Below are 14,618 nucleotides of genomic sequence, written 5' to 3'. Positions count from 1 at the left end.
CTATTCTCTGCAGTTGTGAAAGAAACCATTTCTATCATAAAGATATGCTTTTCTCTCTCTAATGATCTGAATTATCATCTTCTGAAGGTTTTGATAAAAGTAATGCTACAAACTGGCAAACTTGATAAATTAACATCTTTCTAATCACTTTGTAAATCAATCTGATGGAACTATATATATAATCAGATTTTTAAAAAAAATATTCAATGTATGATATTCAATAATTCAAGAAAGAAGTCCATATAGATTTGAATAAACTAATTCTAGTAAATGACGGTTCCCCAAATAAGCTTGCAATCATGAACAGGTTCAAATTCCTCTTAGAAAAGAAGCTAAATTAAAGAGTTTGAATTAATAATCTTCATTATTACTTGACATGTCAGTCCAGTTTTAGAGAATATGTTGAAACAAAGCTTCATGAATCAAAGAACATATGACTAATTACTGATTAATCAACAGATAAGTTACTAGTATAAACAATTTTCTCCCTTATTTGATTATAACATGTACATAATAAAGTACTTTTAGGCTGAAAAGAAAGCAAGAGTGATGAGACATACCTTAACTAAGTGTTAAATTTGTATTTGCTTAAGAATTCAGCAAGAAATTAGTATTTGTGCACAAAGAATTTCGTCACTTTGCACTGAGAGCAAGTGACTTCACTTTTATCCCACGAACAGCAGTGCTACAATCTCATTTATTGATGGGGGAGTGGCAACAGGAAATCAGGTGCCTGCAGTACCAGATGAGCAGAGGTTCTAAATACAGCTACTCTTTACCATCTGATTAGTTCTACGGACTGATGGTGACACTGCTGGCACACTCAAAGTCAGCAGCTATTTAAACAGCATGCCAAAATTGGTCCTGAACCTGTTGAAGCGTGCATTTAAGCAGGATTCAATGCAAAGGTAATTTTTTCTTTTAGTGCACATATCTACTTTGTTTTGTTTGGGTATATTTTCCATTTGCATGTTTCCCATCTCAAAAATTCATATGGCAAGTTTGTAAGAACTGCTTCTGATCATGTTTCCTAGGTACGAGTAGATAGAAATCTTCACGCTGCAAATTAAGAATGCAACAACCAAGCTCTGATTATTCTCTAGATCTGGTCAAAGAAACCTGCACCAGTGTGGAACCTCTAGACAGGGAAGCTGATCTCCATAAGGAAAATGCTGACATGCAGACAGTACCAGTTTGTATGGACACCTCCTTGCCTCCAGGGGACTTCATCCTCAGAGGAGGGTACACGGAGTCTTCACTGCTGAGGCTTCCGACAGAGGAGTGTGTTGGGATCCACCACACGCCTCTCCACTTCGACCGTCATGCTCGGGCCAGAATTTCCACTTCTCCAACTTTGAGGCGTCTAAGGATGGCCTCTGCCTCACAATCACTGCCATTTCCAGACTGTTCTGACACAGCTCAGCTGGGGTATCAAAAGGAATACACTGGCTCTCTCCACCACATTTGTAAGAGCCCACCTCGGTGCATTACAATTTCTTCATTGTCACTGCCTTCTTGTGTCCATGCAAAGTTATTGTCGTCCAAAGCCAAGTCTGAGAGAAGTGTAGCAGTTCCAGAGTCTGACCTACCCAGGTCAAAGCTTCCAAGCCAAGAGGATTCCTTCAGCAATAGCAGTCCCAACAAGACACCCAGAAACTCTTGGAGAGCCAACTCTGCTACGCTGCCTATGAGACTTCCCCGCCCGAGCCCTACACTTTGGGCAGGTGTCCAGGTAAGAGGAATAGGAGGATACAACCTCTTTTTCAGTCTTTCATGTTCAGTGTTGGTCCATCATGGGCCAGTGCACAAATAAAACCCCAGCTCTTAACCTGAACTGCAAGTTGGGTCATGATCCTTTAATACAGCAGACCAACTTCTACACTTAACAGGAAGGGACATTTTTCTTTCAGTTCCAGCCTTGTCCCTTGGTGACCAGGTTAGTTTAGTCCACTCCTGTACATGGCCACTCTTTCCCACCTCTGTCCATTCACCCTGGTACTGCCGGTGGGGATATGAAAGAACAAGACTAAGTAATTAATCCTGTTCAGGATTGGGTTTAGAAGAGTATTTTCTTTCAACCCACTCTTTAACCCCTTCAGCAGGATTATTCCTTAGACAGGGAAGTTCTCTCTTCTGTTTTACTAAATGGCATTGCTAACACTAATAAGTTTAGTTGGTTGAGTCAAATTTAAGATCTGCTACTACCAAAGGAAAAGGTACCATTCCCTTTATTTACTTCCATTTATTCTGCCACTCACTGGCACCCCTCCCTTTTTATGTCCAGATCCATAAACAAAGAAGCAATTGTGCAATCTCTTCTGAAAAAAAAATTAAAAAAAAAAAAAAAAAGGAAAAAAAGAAACCCTGGTGTCAGCATCAGTAAAGAGAAATAAACAAGGGAGGAGCAAACCCTGCATCTTTCAAGAGGAAACTACAATTCAGCTCTCCACAAGGACAAAAGGAGAGGCTTTTTGTATAAGTCAGGTTTGCTACTAGATCTGCTCTCAAAGACCTTCCACTGTGTGCAGAGGCAGCTAAATTCACACACTCCCTTGACTCGGTCCTTATGCAAACCACCTACACACACATTTTATTGAAGGTGGATGGTGCAAATAGGTATAGAGTTCTTAACTAGCTGGCTAGCTTTGCACTACAAACCAAAAGTTATTTTCCTCCTCCCCCCACCCCCTTCAAATATGGAAAACATTCTGCATATCAAATCAGTTGTTCCTCAACAGTGACATTATTAAGTGCATGCCCAAGTCTATTACACTATTATTAGTACATTTCCCTTCACAAATGAGTTCTTTTTTTTAAAAAAAAACAACTGATTTCTTGCTTGTTTTCTGACCAAGTAACTAAGAATATCTCACTTGCTTTCAGGAGAATGGACTGCCCATGCAAAGGTATGCACATATTTATTTTATCTGATTCTAAACTTGACTCTCCTACATTTTTAATTAATTTGCTTCACTCTAAAACAATTATACATTGCATCTATATGTTGAGTCATGTATATATAACTCAACCTTAATTTGTAGATTGGCTATGTGAAATGCCTGTCCCCAGCTCACTAAACTTTTTAATGTGACTTTCTTTCTAAGGTAGCCCTCTCCCTAGCATGTTTAGCTACATTTCACACAATATTTCATCCAGATCATCGGGGAGCTTTGCACTAGGAACTAACTGCCAAAAGGTCTGGTTGTTTGGCTTAGCAGTGTCAAATTTCAGCTTGAAGAATGTGAAATATCTCATAATCTTGAGTGGCATTCTTCTAAAGTTTGTGGAAGGGAAAAGGGAGCAAGGGCATTAGCAGAACAGCTCAATATTGTTCTTATACATAAGTAAAGAAGATCTAGGACTGCTACTGGAGAGGGGGATTGTTAATCCTACAAACCAAGAGGAGTACATAGAATACATTGATTTTATAAGTTAGTGCAGACAAGATGGATTGTTGCATACCATAGACCTGCGCAGGGAATTGTGTCAAGGCCTTTGAAACAATTACCACAAAGTAAAAGTTCTATTACAAATTTGATTTTTATCAAGGTATGTTTCTTTCTTTAAGAAGTTCAGATGTTTACAGAAGGGAAAGGAAGTTTTATTTTCTCCCTTCACAACACGGAAGCAGGAGATAGCACCTCCATTGATAACCACCCCTCTCTCATTGATGGAGTAGTACTCACTGTACTGCGTAGTCCCCTCAAGGGTGTTTGGAACTGGTGGTGTGGAGTAGGCTGATATATTTTAGGATGTATGTGTCCTTACACAATGCAGTCCCCTAGACAAGATTCAAGAGATGTGTGCATGCATGTGAAATTACATGTTCACTGTAGAAGAGGCCTCCTAGATGTTCTGAACAGTTGCAATTTCCAACCCACTCTTTACCATTTTGAATTTACAGTGGAGATAGAGAGAGAAGGGGAGGGAAAGATCTTTTCATCTGGATGTGAAAACAAGTGAACTGTACCTTTTGTGGGAAGAGTCTGCTCAGATCCAACTCAAAACGGGAATACATAAACATCTCACTGTCACTGTGAAGATTTGCATGATGTGTAACAAACTTCAGGGGAGAAATTGAAGATACTAAACACAGATGGCTTAACAGGAGAATACTGAACATTTAGTGTACACACCTTCTCTTGGTGCTGCTTGCCTATAGTGGCTTCAAGAGGGAAGTAACTATATGTCAGCTAGGGTATTGGCCTTGGACTTCTATCCAGACACCTTTTAAAATCAAGAAACCACAACCCAAGGAAACAATCCAAGATTTTTTCCATAGCCACCAGCAGGAAAGATTGTCAAAAGGTTGTTGGGTGGATGTATTATTAATTCTATCTAGATAAATATTAGAATGTGCAAAAATATTTTAAAATGCACCAGTTTCTGCTTTAAACATTTTTTGTCAAATTTAATTTGGTCCAAGGTCTGAGTTAAGCCTGTATTCAGCTCCTCCTTTATTAAGATCATTAGCCTAACTCCTTAAGACCTAATCCCTTCTTATCACAATCAGCAAAAACTGTTGGCATGTCAGAGTATTGTCTCCATCTAGAAGCTCATTAGGACAGTTGGCAACCCTTCTCCAAGACTTACTTACATATTGTCCTGGGTAAAATCATGCCTCTGTCCTTCAGTTCTAATGGACATCTCTTCTCTCCGCTCCCAAGCTGTACTTTCAAAAAACTTCCTTAATGCACTCATTTTAAAGAGCCTTCCCCCACAGAGTCCTCAGTGAAGAATGACAGCACATACCTGTCAGCATGGCAACTTGCTGAATTGATGATGTTTATAAAGAACCATCCAAAATAAATAAACAAAAAGGGCAAGAGGGGCAGCACAGACAGAGGTATATGTGGTGGAGAGAAAGTGAGATGCTAAATCAACACTGACAAAGAAAACATTGATAAAACTAAAGCTCAAGTTTAGTCTGATCTCCTTTTCTACTTATACCATTCACCATTATCAGAGATTGGGTGGAAAACTGCATTGCACTATTTCCTACAGCAAATCAGCTAATGACGAACCTTCACAGTAACTGCCAAGACAGCTCATATTCAATGCCTTGAAGGAGCTGGCTCATCTATCTTGAAGTACTCCCACTCCTCTTTTAATATTTCACACAGCTGTAAAGTGTCACAACATCACAGAATCATAGAGTGGGTAAGGTTGGGAAGGACCACAGTGGCTTGTCTCTTACAACCTCTCTGCTCAAGCAGGGTCATCCTAGAGTACATTGCACAGGATGGTGTCCATTTTACTAAACCTAATCCCTTATACAGTCATAGAAATATTTCACTCTTGACAATAGCTCATTTTCCATGATAACTTTTTGAGTCAGGGAGTGCAAACACCCTCCCTGAGTGGCTTGGGAAACACAGTCACCGCCTGGCAGTTATTTCAGTACTGTGACCACCCTATAATACTTACCTTAGTAACATCCTCTGTTGCTTTTATTTGCATCTAGTGGATATTCCTTTAAGTAATATATCTGCTTTGTGTGTAAGGTGATCTATATAGATGTTTGTTCCCTGGGATAGCTAGGCTAAGATTAGGGACTTTCTGTGCCTTAGAAATAACTATAACTATATTTTGCCAGACCATGACCTACTTCAATGTCTTTAGTAATTTTCCATAACTTTGCCATGTAAATCTGTGACATTATCATGTATAAAAAACCAAGTGAATTTTAAGAACAAATTATTACAGATGATATCTCCTCAGATGCCTAAGTTTGTCCCTAAAACACAAGCACTTCTTTCATTCCATCACTGCAGTCCACTACCCCAGTAAGTGAAAAAAAAAAAAAAAAGCAAAGAAAAAGACAAAGCTACAGAGTCTGAAGGCATGAGAAGATGCTGAAATATTGCAGATTTAAAACCTAGTAAATTTTACTACATAGTACTTCAGTAATTTAATTTCTCCAGAAGAAAAACAACAGAAGCATCTATGTATCTAATATGTCTACAGGCATCAGGCCAGGAAACCACAGAAACCTGTGCTCCCATCTCTGAAGCATGAGTATATCATTTAGACATGGAAGGCATTAACCAGCCCAGGTTCATCAGATTGCAAAGGTATATTGTACCCAAGTGATCTTGCCATGGCCCCACATTTCACAGGCTTGTGCGCCTGTGTAAGAGCTTGTTTAGCCGTGTGTGTGCCTGATGATCAAGGCCTTTTGATCTGGGTGACTGTGCTTCCATTATTAGTCTTCATAAGCCACAGCCTGCAGCTTCAAATATATTGTGAAAATAGTAGTAGGCTAGGTGCTTTAAAAATCAATAATATACTGACAAAAATTCACTGTGAAGCCAACCTGAAATAAACCTCCTGAATTTCCTAGTACAGAATAGCACCTTTGAGGATTATCCTGGCACAATATTGCAATACTTGACTGGTATAATAGCCCAGCTGTCCAAGAGATTGCATCATGGAATCACCAGAGGTTTCAGTGGCATCTTAGTACACTCATTACCAACACTGAAAATTTGCATTGGGTAGCACTCAGTGCACATCTCAGGAAAGTACTCCTGAGCGGAATACTCCTCTCCTTACTCTGGTATGGGCTTGGACAGCCAAGAAACAGGACCCCCCACCCAATAAATCTGTTAAACCACATACTGAGGGTTCCATTTCATGAGAAAGCATAGAGTTTCATTGTAAACCCTAAAGCCAAATAAATAAATCCAATGTTCCCATTCCGTAGGACTAGCAGAAAACTTTCAAAGAGTTCTTATACTGCAAATTGTAACCTCCTGAAGATGTACTTTTTAAGCCCTGATATGTCCATGGTTCAAGTGTTCAAGTCCCAGGCCTGGTCCTCTTGATAGCCTACAGACCTCTCTCTTGTTAGGAGCAGCTTTCATCTAGACCATTCACTTACAAAAGGCACAATCTCCATGTCTGACTCCACGTATCAAATCCCAGTTCTCTCCCTCAGAGCTCAACTGTCAGTTGATAAAGTGTCAAGTAACTTTTCATTCACTTAAAGGAAAAAACATACCTGCCAGGTTTCACACCAAGTGTGGCAAAGGGCTAGATATTCACAGTAAGATAACTGCTTAGACAAAAAAGAGCTCTCAGCAAGAGTCATGCTTAACTGACAAAATCTACCATGCACAATAGGTGGTGACAGAAAAAACAGAATTTTTATATATGTACATGTACTTTGTGCCTCCTCCCTTAGCTACTGAATTACTGACCCTTTGAGCCCTAATGTAGTATTCATGTATCAGTCAATTGAAGGCAACACAACAGCAGCTGCAGACAGCAGTCCCTCTGCAGCGCATACTAACACAATTCATTAGGTATCAGAGTGAGTTATTAACAAAATACAAAAAGGTTTTTAAAAGGCACCAACAGTTTGTGTGTGTGAATGCAAGCAGCCTCTGGCACAAACATGCTGCTGGATACTGAATGCCTGTGTCACTTAATGGATCTAGATCCTGGACAGTGTTTCCATTAGGAACAACAATAGCTGGAGACATTTGTTTTCAATCAGTAGGGCCACTGAGTCATATTACATTCAAAATATTTGAAATAGCAGAAAAAAATGCCAAAAGTTAGAAGGAAAACAGCACAAACTAGCCAAAAGGTTAAACAATTTTTTAAAAACCCAACATTTTAACTGTTTCACTAGTGTAGTGTCTTTTCTTGAAATCACCCAAGTTATGGGAAGGTTAAAAGTAACAAGTCACATGTCAGCTAAAAACAGTACTTAATTGATCCTTTAAACTCCACTGCCAAAATGTAGATTCTAAAATCCCACTCACTTCTTGTCTAACCTCAGAAGAAACCAGGAATTTTCAATATTTAAATGCTCTAGTTACTTATTATCTGAGGGAAGCCATGACCGTAAGAACCTTGATGTCAGCAACAACATGGAGTTGGAAAGACAATTGGATTTTGCTGTCAATCACTGAAATTCTCTACTTGTTGCTTTTTTACGACATGATACCATAGCCCCTATGATTTGGGTTTTTATCTGATTCCCTCCTGTATGAGCAAGGAGCCCCTCAGCTGTTGCTCTGCATCCCCAAGCAGACAGAGATGACACGAGATGTGTTGTTGTTGTGTCTCACAGATCAGCCGAGCGCAGGCGAAGCTCCCTGGTGGTGAGTCTGCCAGGACTCGAGGTGTTCCCTGGAGACCTCCTGGTGTCAGACAGTGCCATGGACTACCTGCCCTACTCATCCTTCCTGCTCACTGCAGGTCAGATACAGGGTGGGCTTTGCTCCTCTGAGCCCAGCAAAAGCTGGGACTGGAACGTGCGTGCATGTGGCATGGGAGGGAGGGAGGTTGTACACGACGAGAACGTGCGGTGATGCAGCCTCTGTGGGGATCCTGTTATCCCACACCAAAGTGACTGCACTGCCAATTTTGAAATTCCTATTTTTTCCCCATTTTTTTCCCCCTGCATTTTACTGTTGAATACAAAATGCAAGTGGATGAGAGGGTAGGGCACAGATCACATTGCACCTCCACATGCTAGAAGAAACCAGAGTCCAGGTCAGGATCTTCATCTGGAAGCAGTTGAGGTGCAATTCCCTACCTCCACAGTTTCAAGCAGACAGAAAAGCAGCCCATGCTGTAGTAGTGTAGTAGTGCCCTTTGCAGTAGTGTTCTGATCACAAGGGTAGCAAAGTCAACTCATGGCTGGAGGTTGCTCACAAGACATTGCAAAACTGAAATCAGACTTGCAAGCAATCTCCACCAATAGGTCTCACAGAATACAGTACAGTGTGTGGTGTGATCGACAGGGATCCTGGTGGCCAGGGGTCAAAAAGTTTCTCAAAAAAGCAAGTCAGCCAAGGTCACAACCAGAATTTTCATGACAGCAAGTAAGCCAGCCATTCCCAGGATGGACAAGGGCATCAAAATCCAGAAACACAAAGTTTTGACTGTGATTCCCTGTCACACACCTGAAGATGGGTGCCACATAAAGAAAACCCTTTCAGATTTCTTGCTGAACAGTCATTCCTCCCAAGTCACCAGTGCATTTCTAAATCTAGATCCCCAGTTTTCCCTGTGCCTCACCAAGGATCCCAAATTACAGTCTGCCTCCCTGTACCAGCCCCATAACAGATCTGAGGCTTAGGGCTCGTAGGATTGTTTATTCACTGGAGATTTAAATACCTGCACAACTCCAAGTTATCACAATGAAAAGGCATAGACTAATTCTTGCTTTAAAACATGGTCAAAAATTGGCTTGAGGTGTGATGGTTTTCCCGAGTAAAGAACTGGCAATCACATAGTGATCACCTGCAACAAGTAGGAGTGTTTAGCATCATCCAAGATCCCACCACAGATAGTCATAATTCTTCTGGGAGGAATCCAACAAGCTTAATGGGTTTTAAGTCTGGTGCCCAAACTGCCTAAACTCAAATATTAAATATGAGCCAAGTAGAGTGTATATAGTCTATCAAGCTACATATATACATATTATAAATAACAGTTTTCTTTTTTATCTGTTTCCTTACCAATAACATTTGTTTTACCCATTAGAGTCCAAAAAGTCAAGGTGGCCATTTGCCAAAAGAGGAGTTGTGAGTATTTTTACCATTTTATTTTTCCTTGCACTGACCTTGCCTTTTCCCATAACTAACCTGGGTAAAAATAGCTTCTTTATTTTCTTGTCCTTGGAGAAAGGTAGCCCAGCAGGTGAGTTGAACTCAGAGGTCTCATCCCTCCCTGGGACTGTTTGCCCATTAATCTGCAATGCAGATCGGGTGGCTCCAGTGCAGCCATTGCAGGCGATGCACATGAAAACACAGCCAGTGACCCTGCTCCCCATCCCTGTGGGTGGTGGGAGGACAGGAGTCCTTGGCACAGGAGGGCAGCATGGGATGGACAGAGACAGCAGGGACTCTCATTCAGGGGTGGCAGCAGGCCCAGTGCATCTCCCTAGGGTAAGGTAGCACAAGGTGGACAAATCAGTGGCATCATTGCTTTGACCATGGTGTATCCTGTATTTTCTGCATGCCTTAGGGCTTTGGAGAGTGTGATGAACTCCCACTCACATGGAAGGGATCTTTAGCTTTATATACTTTTACAGTTTTACCTATCAAAGTAGTGTTCCAGGACACTTTCTTAGGCCTTTCCTGTCCTCATGTGTGTGCCCCCACACCCACTAGTGAAGGCACAACTTAGTGAATTTCCCTGTCTAACACAACTCCTTGTCTTTCCCATGTATGAAAAGTTTCTCTTACTAAGGTATCTGAACTTCCTTTCTGTTCAGCATTCAAAAAACTATTTACAAGTGTCTTGATAACTTTTTCTCCCTAAGCATGTAATTAAGAACAGTCCCTTCCCATTATTTTTTGCATTCTATCAAAGAATAGTTTGTGCATACAGAACCAATGCCAGTACTCAGGTTCATATGTACAAGAATTTTTTCTTCATTTGATAGCAGTTTCATAGCATTTGAAGGAGCATTACCTAAAACTGAGGATTTTTAAATTCAGCAAAATATTTTAAATCTGCTATAAAAAGCATTTGATATTTAGACAAAAATTATTTCTAAGCTATTAAAAGGCATAAAATTTAATTCATGAAGATTCATCTGCTGGTACACTAGTCCAGTGTGCATATATATTAACTGCATCATTTTTTCTGCTCCATTTCAATCTAGCTTTCAGAATTAGAAGCTGAACTTCAACCCTAAGTTTCCAATATTATACTCAATCACATATTTCAAAATTGTCTTGAGTTCAGTGCCCAAAGTTCAGACAATAGAAATCCATGAAGTGGGAATATACTGTTAGAGAGAACAGATAAAAATTAGGCAAACACCTTATAAGTCTGTGCCCACAGCTCTAAATTAGGGTTCATAAATAATGTTTAAATTTTTTACAAGGCCTGAATAAACAAAGACAAAACAAAAGCAATTGTTTTTATTTCATGGTCCCTCACACAAACTCCTGCTGCTCTTTCAGATTTCTGAAAGCTCATTTTACAGGCACTACTCTGCAGATGACCAAGAGAGCTTTTTCCATATGTAGTTCAAAAATTTAAATAAATAAACAAACGAACACATAAATTTGTATACCTATGACAAGATTTCAACTATGAATCTGTTGTCCCCTATCTCTGACAGTGCTAAGGGAAGCAAAACATTTCATTTGATCTGTCTTCCAAGGGTAGCCCATTGCCTGTTGCCATACCAGCACCTTGCCCTGTCAGAGATTAGTATATTACATAAATAAGACCTTACACATCCAAACCTGAGACATTTACACACCCCACCCACAGCTACAAAGAAAGCTGCCATCACTGCCTTGGCTCTATGTAGAAGAGCCTGGAAACATAAAGAAATAACTCATTTAAGGGCTAACTCTTTACAGATTAGGGCAAGGTTACAGAGCTGGGCAAACTTCTTAGCAGACTTTAAAACACCGTATGAATCAGGGGTGGTTTTTTGTCATCCAACAGGGTAAAGACAAACAGAAGCAAGCATCTGATCTGGAAAATTGTCTTTCAACTGTTAAGATCATGGACTGCTGCACAGATGAATTTTTCTGCTTTAAGGTATCAAAATACTCGGTACACTGTATCGGGGATACTTAAGGATGAAAGGCAGAATTTTGTGTTCTTTATAAGCTAACATTTTTCAGTTCATTAATCTGGATATGAGACCTTTCTGTTAAATTAATGCATAAGTATATGGTATATTTTTGTCATTTGAAATGGAGGAGCAAGTGAGAAACTGAGAGTTGCTGAGGGCTCCTGCCAATGCCTAACTTCTGTATGAACATCTGACTTTGGAGCAGGTCCATAATGTGATAGCAGCCACCTTAGGAATAAGCTAAACAATTTCCAAGTGCCTATAAAGACCTAGTCCTTTGGTACTCGATTTTATTATCCACCCAAGAGCAACACAACAGATCAAATTCCTTAGCATTTGCAAGCTTTCCACTAATTTTTGATACAGCATACCTAAACATAGACTATCATTTGTGCTGCTTTCAAATTCAGTGTGTTTGCATTTAGAGAAGAATGGCAGGTTTTAAAATATTTTAAAGGAACTTTTAAGCCTTCAGGAGAAAAATCACTAATATTGGTAGATGAGATTTACACAGTAAATAGGACACAGATTATTTCCATAAGGTCTGAAGCAGCTGATGCAAAAATCGGTAGCTTTCTTTCTTCTTCAATCAATAGAGTAAATCTTGGCACGAATTTATAAATGAGCAACAGACTGAGCAGAAAGATGGCAACAGTCGGTTAGAAGTGGAAAAAGAAGCAGCAGTGTGGGAACTTTTCACAAGTGAATGCACTTACTTTCTGGATCATTTGCTGGTTCTCAAGATGGTAATGTCATATTTCACTTTGCAAAAATAATGAAACATTATTTGTTCTGCTGTGATGGACACAAAGCCACCTGAAATCTCTCATTAAAGGTCTGTGGGGGAATGACTTAAGCACCTGGTTTTTCCTCCCACCTTGCCTGCTCATCCTTTTTCCATAGCTCCCTTTTCTGTTTTATGATGGTATCTCTTCTTCTAAACATCACTTTGAGTGATGCAATCCAGTGCTTTGTAATTACCATCTGACTGCAGAGCCTTCCAGGATATTCAACTGATAGTCCATTAGTCCTCTCACTAACACTGTACTGAAGCCATGCTCCTACCAGCTATTTCTGTACTGGACTATTCCAATTGCTAATGTGGCTAGCGTGCAACACTATATTTGGCATTTAACTTTATATAGAACTGAGGTTAGATTATCCTGACTGGAGCATGAAAGCCTCAGAATTCAGCAGACGTGTAGTTTTAATGTTACTAACAACAAGTATACTAAAAACAACTCCTCTCCCAAAAACTCTGTATTACCTCCAATACAGTGAATTTTAAGAGCTTGAAATATGGACAGGAATATTACACACTGTTACAAGAAAAGCTGCACTATTTATATTCACCACACATCAAAAGTTAATGTATCCATTTAAAAGGATGGAAGCTTCCATAAACATTTTCTTATCATTTTTCTCTTACTTGGCACAGACAATTTCTGATTTTTTTATTAAGTCAAAGAAAAGAGATTTTTGAAACATTTTCCATGTTGCTGAAAATTTAGCCTGGACAATACAAGAACTACTGCAAAGTAAAGGAAATAAATAGAGGAGTGAGCTGAAATCCTCCTTGGTGGGGCAGAACAGGAAGGGACAGAAAACAGGATAACAGGATCAGCTATTGGTTCAAGGCAGGAGAAGAGCAACCTTCTTTCTATACACTTTGTTTAGAAATCTGGAAAGATTAAAGAGTGGTGAATACTGGGAAGAATGATGATAACAGCAGGTATGCAGGCTCCTTGTGAGTCTGATGTAGGAACTCAGACAAGCCTTAGTCAGCCCTGCATGGCCCATGAACGATGATTCAGTCCATGCCAGCTTCCCAAACTCTCCTGCTAAAGAAAGAACCCACTGCATTTGGGCTACCAGTGTTAAAGTTACCTGGTTACTTCCAAGTATAGAAATATTCCAGTGATTTTAATGAATCTCCACAGGGAGCTTTAAGACAACCATAAATCCCCTTTAAGTTCTCAGGACAACCTGATCATGGTAACTAAAGAATTACATAAGGCTAAGCAAACACTCTCTCTAGCTACTCAGTCTTGGCACCTAGGTGACAGGTTTTTTTCATAGTGCTTTATTCACATAAAAAAATCTACTCACTAACCTATAAATTTTAAGCCTTTTTCAGATTCAGTACAGCTCAGTCAGTTTAAAAAAACCAAAATCTTAAGCAGCCAATAAATACACATGCAGTTTTCACTCAATACAGGTTAATAAAATAATTCAAAGACATGAAAAACCTCCACAGGACCGCTACTTACCTTAATCCAAGAATACCTTTTTTCCCTCAGAGTAACTCTAAACAATTTAGACAGCAGCAGATGCATGGGGTAGGAAGGAAAGCATTTAGAAAGGTCATGGAAATCTGTAATTAAGACTCTGATGTTACTAAGTCCTTCACACAGGGATCTGCAGGGAGCTCATTTACCCTTCTTGTGCCCAAGGGCACAGCAGGGACACAGTGCCTCCTTGGTCACCAAAGAGAAACCCCAGAGACATCACTCATACCCTATTCTGCACAAAACCCAATATTTAACCTTCAGGCAAATCAGGAGACTTTTCTTACAATGACATCTTCTGCCTTCCCAAAGCCAAATAATCCTTTCATATAAATTTCAGTAAAAATGTTATTTTCGGGGGGCAAAAAAAAATTATTGAATTGGCACAAACCGTAAATAACATTGATTTGTTTTGGTTTTAAAGATATTTATGAACACACTAAAATACCTCCAGAATAATGAATTTCTCTTGGATGTGGATTTGTGGAGACTTTTTGCAAACTTAGAGGAGTTAAACAAGGTAAGTAGAAAAAGAGAAGTGTTTTTCAGATCAGAAATCAATCAGCCCAGTAAAAGAAGACAACAAACCGAAAGCTTCTATTTAGTTTCAACAACTTGGAACTTAGTTCAAATAATCTACCTTTTCTTCCTTTCTATGTAATAGATCAGTGAGAGTCAAATACCACCCGTGCAAATCATTCTCTTGTATCTTCAGCCAAAGATACATGGTATTTTAAACATGGAGGAGAGCTCATTTGGCAGCTGTT

General features: G+C 39.6%; 1 protein-coding gene across 1 annotated transcript in view; it reads left to right on the top strand.

Moving 5' to 3' along the window:
* The first annotated feature begins 716 nt into the window (after nt 1-716).
* The window catches only part of PLEKHG7 (pleckstrin homology and RhoGEF domain containing G7), a 29,233-nt gene continuing 15,331 nt past the window's right edge, over nt 717-14,618 (top strand). Inside the window, exons 1-8 of the mRNA XM_042779155.1 lie at nt 717-908; nt 1,035-1,732; nt 2,884-2,906; nt 8,084-8,211; nt 9,505-9,545; nt 11,431-11,526; nt 12,160-12,309; nt 14,276-14,371. Of these exons, the coding sequence (XP_042635089.1) occupies nt 1,073-1,732; nt 2,884-2,906; nt 8,084-8,211; nt 9,505-9,545; nt 11,431-11,526; nt 12,160-12,309; nt 14,276-14,371 (1,194 nt within the window). The 5' untranslated portion in view covers nt 717-908; nt 1,035-1,072. The remainder of the gene's footprint in view (nt 909-1,034; nt 1,733-2,883; nt 2,907-8,083; nt 8,212-9,504; nt 9,546-11,430; nt 11,527-12,159; nt 12,310-14,275; nt 14,372-14,618) is intronic.

This window comes from Catharus ustulatus, chromosome 4, assembly GCF_009819885.2.
Source record: "Catharus ustulatus isolate bCatUst1 chromosome 4, bCatUst1.pri.v2, whole genome shotgun sequence".
Lineage (NCBI taxonomy): Eukaryota > Metazoa > Chordata > Aves > Passeriformes > Turdidae > Catharus > Catharus ustulatus.
Note: the sequence above shows the minus strand (reverse complement) of the source record. Positions and strands in the feature narration are given on the sequence as shown.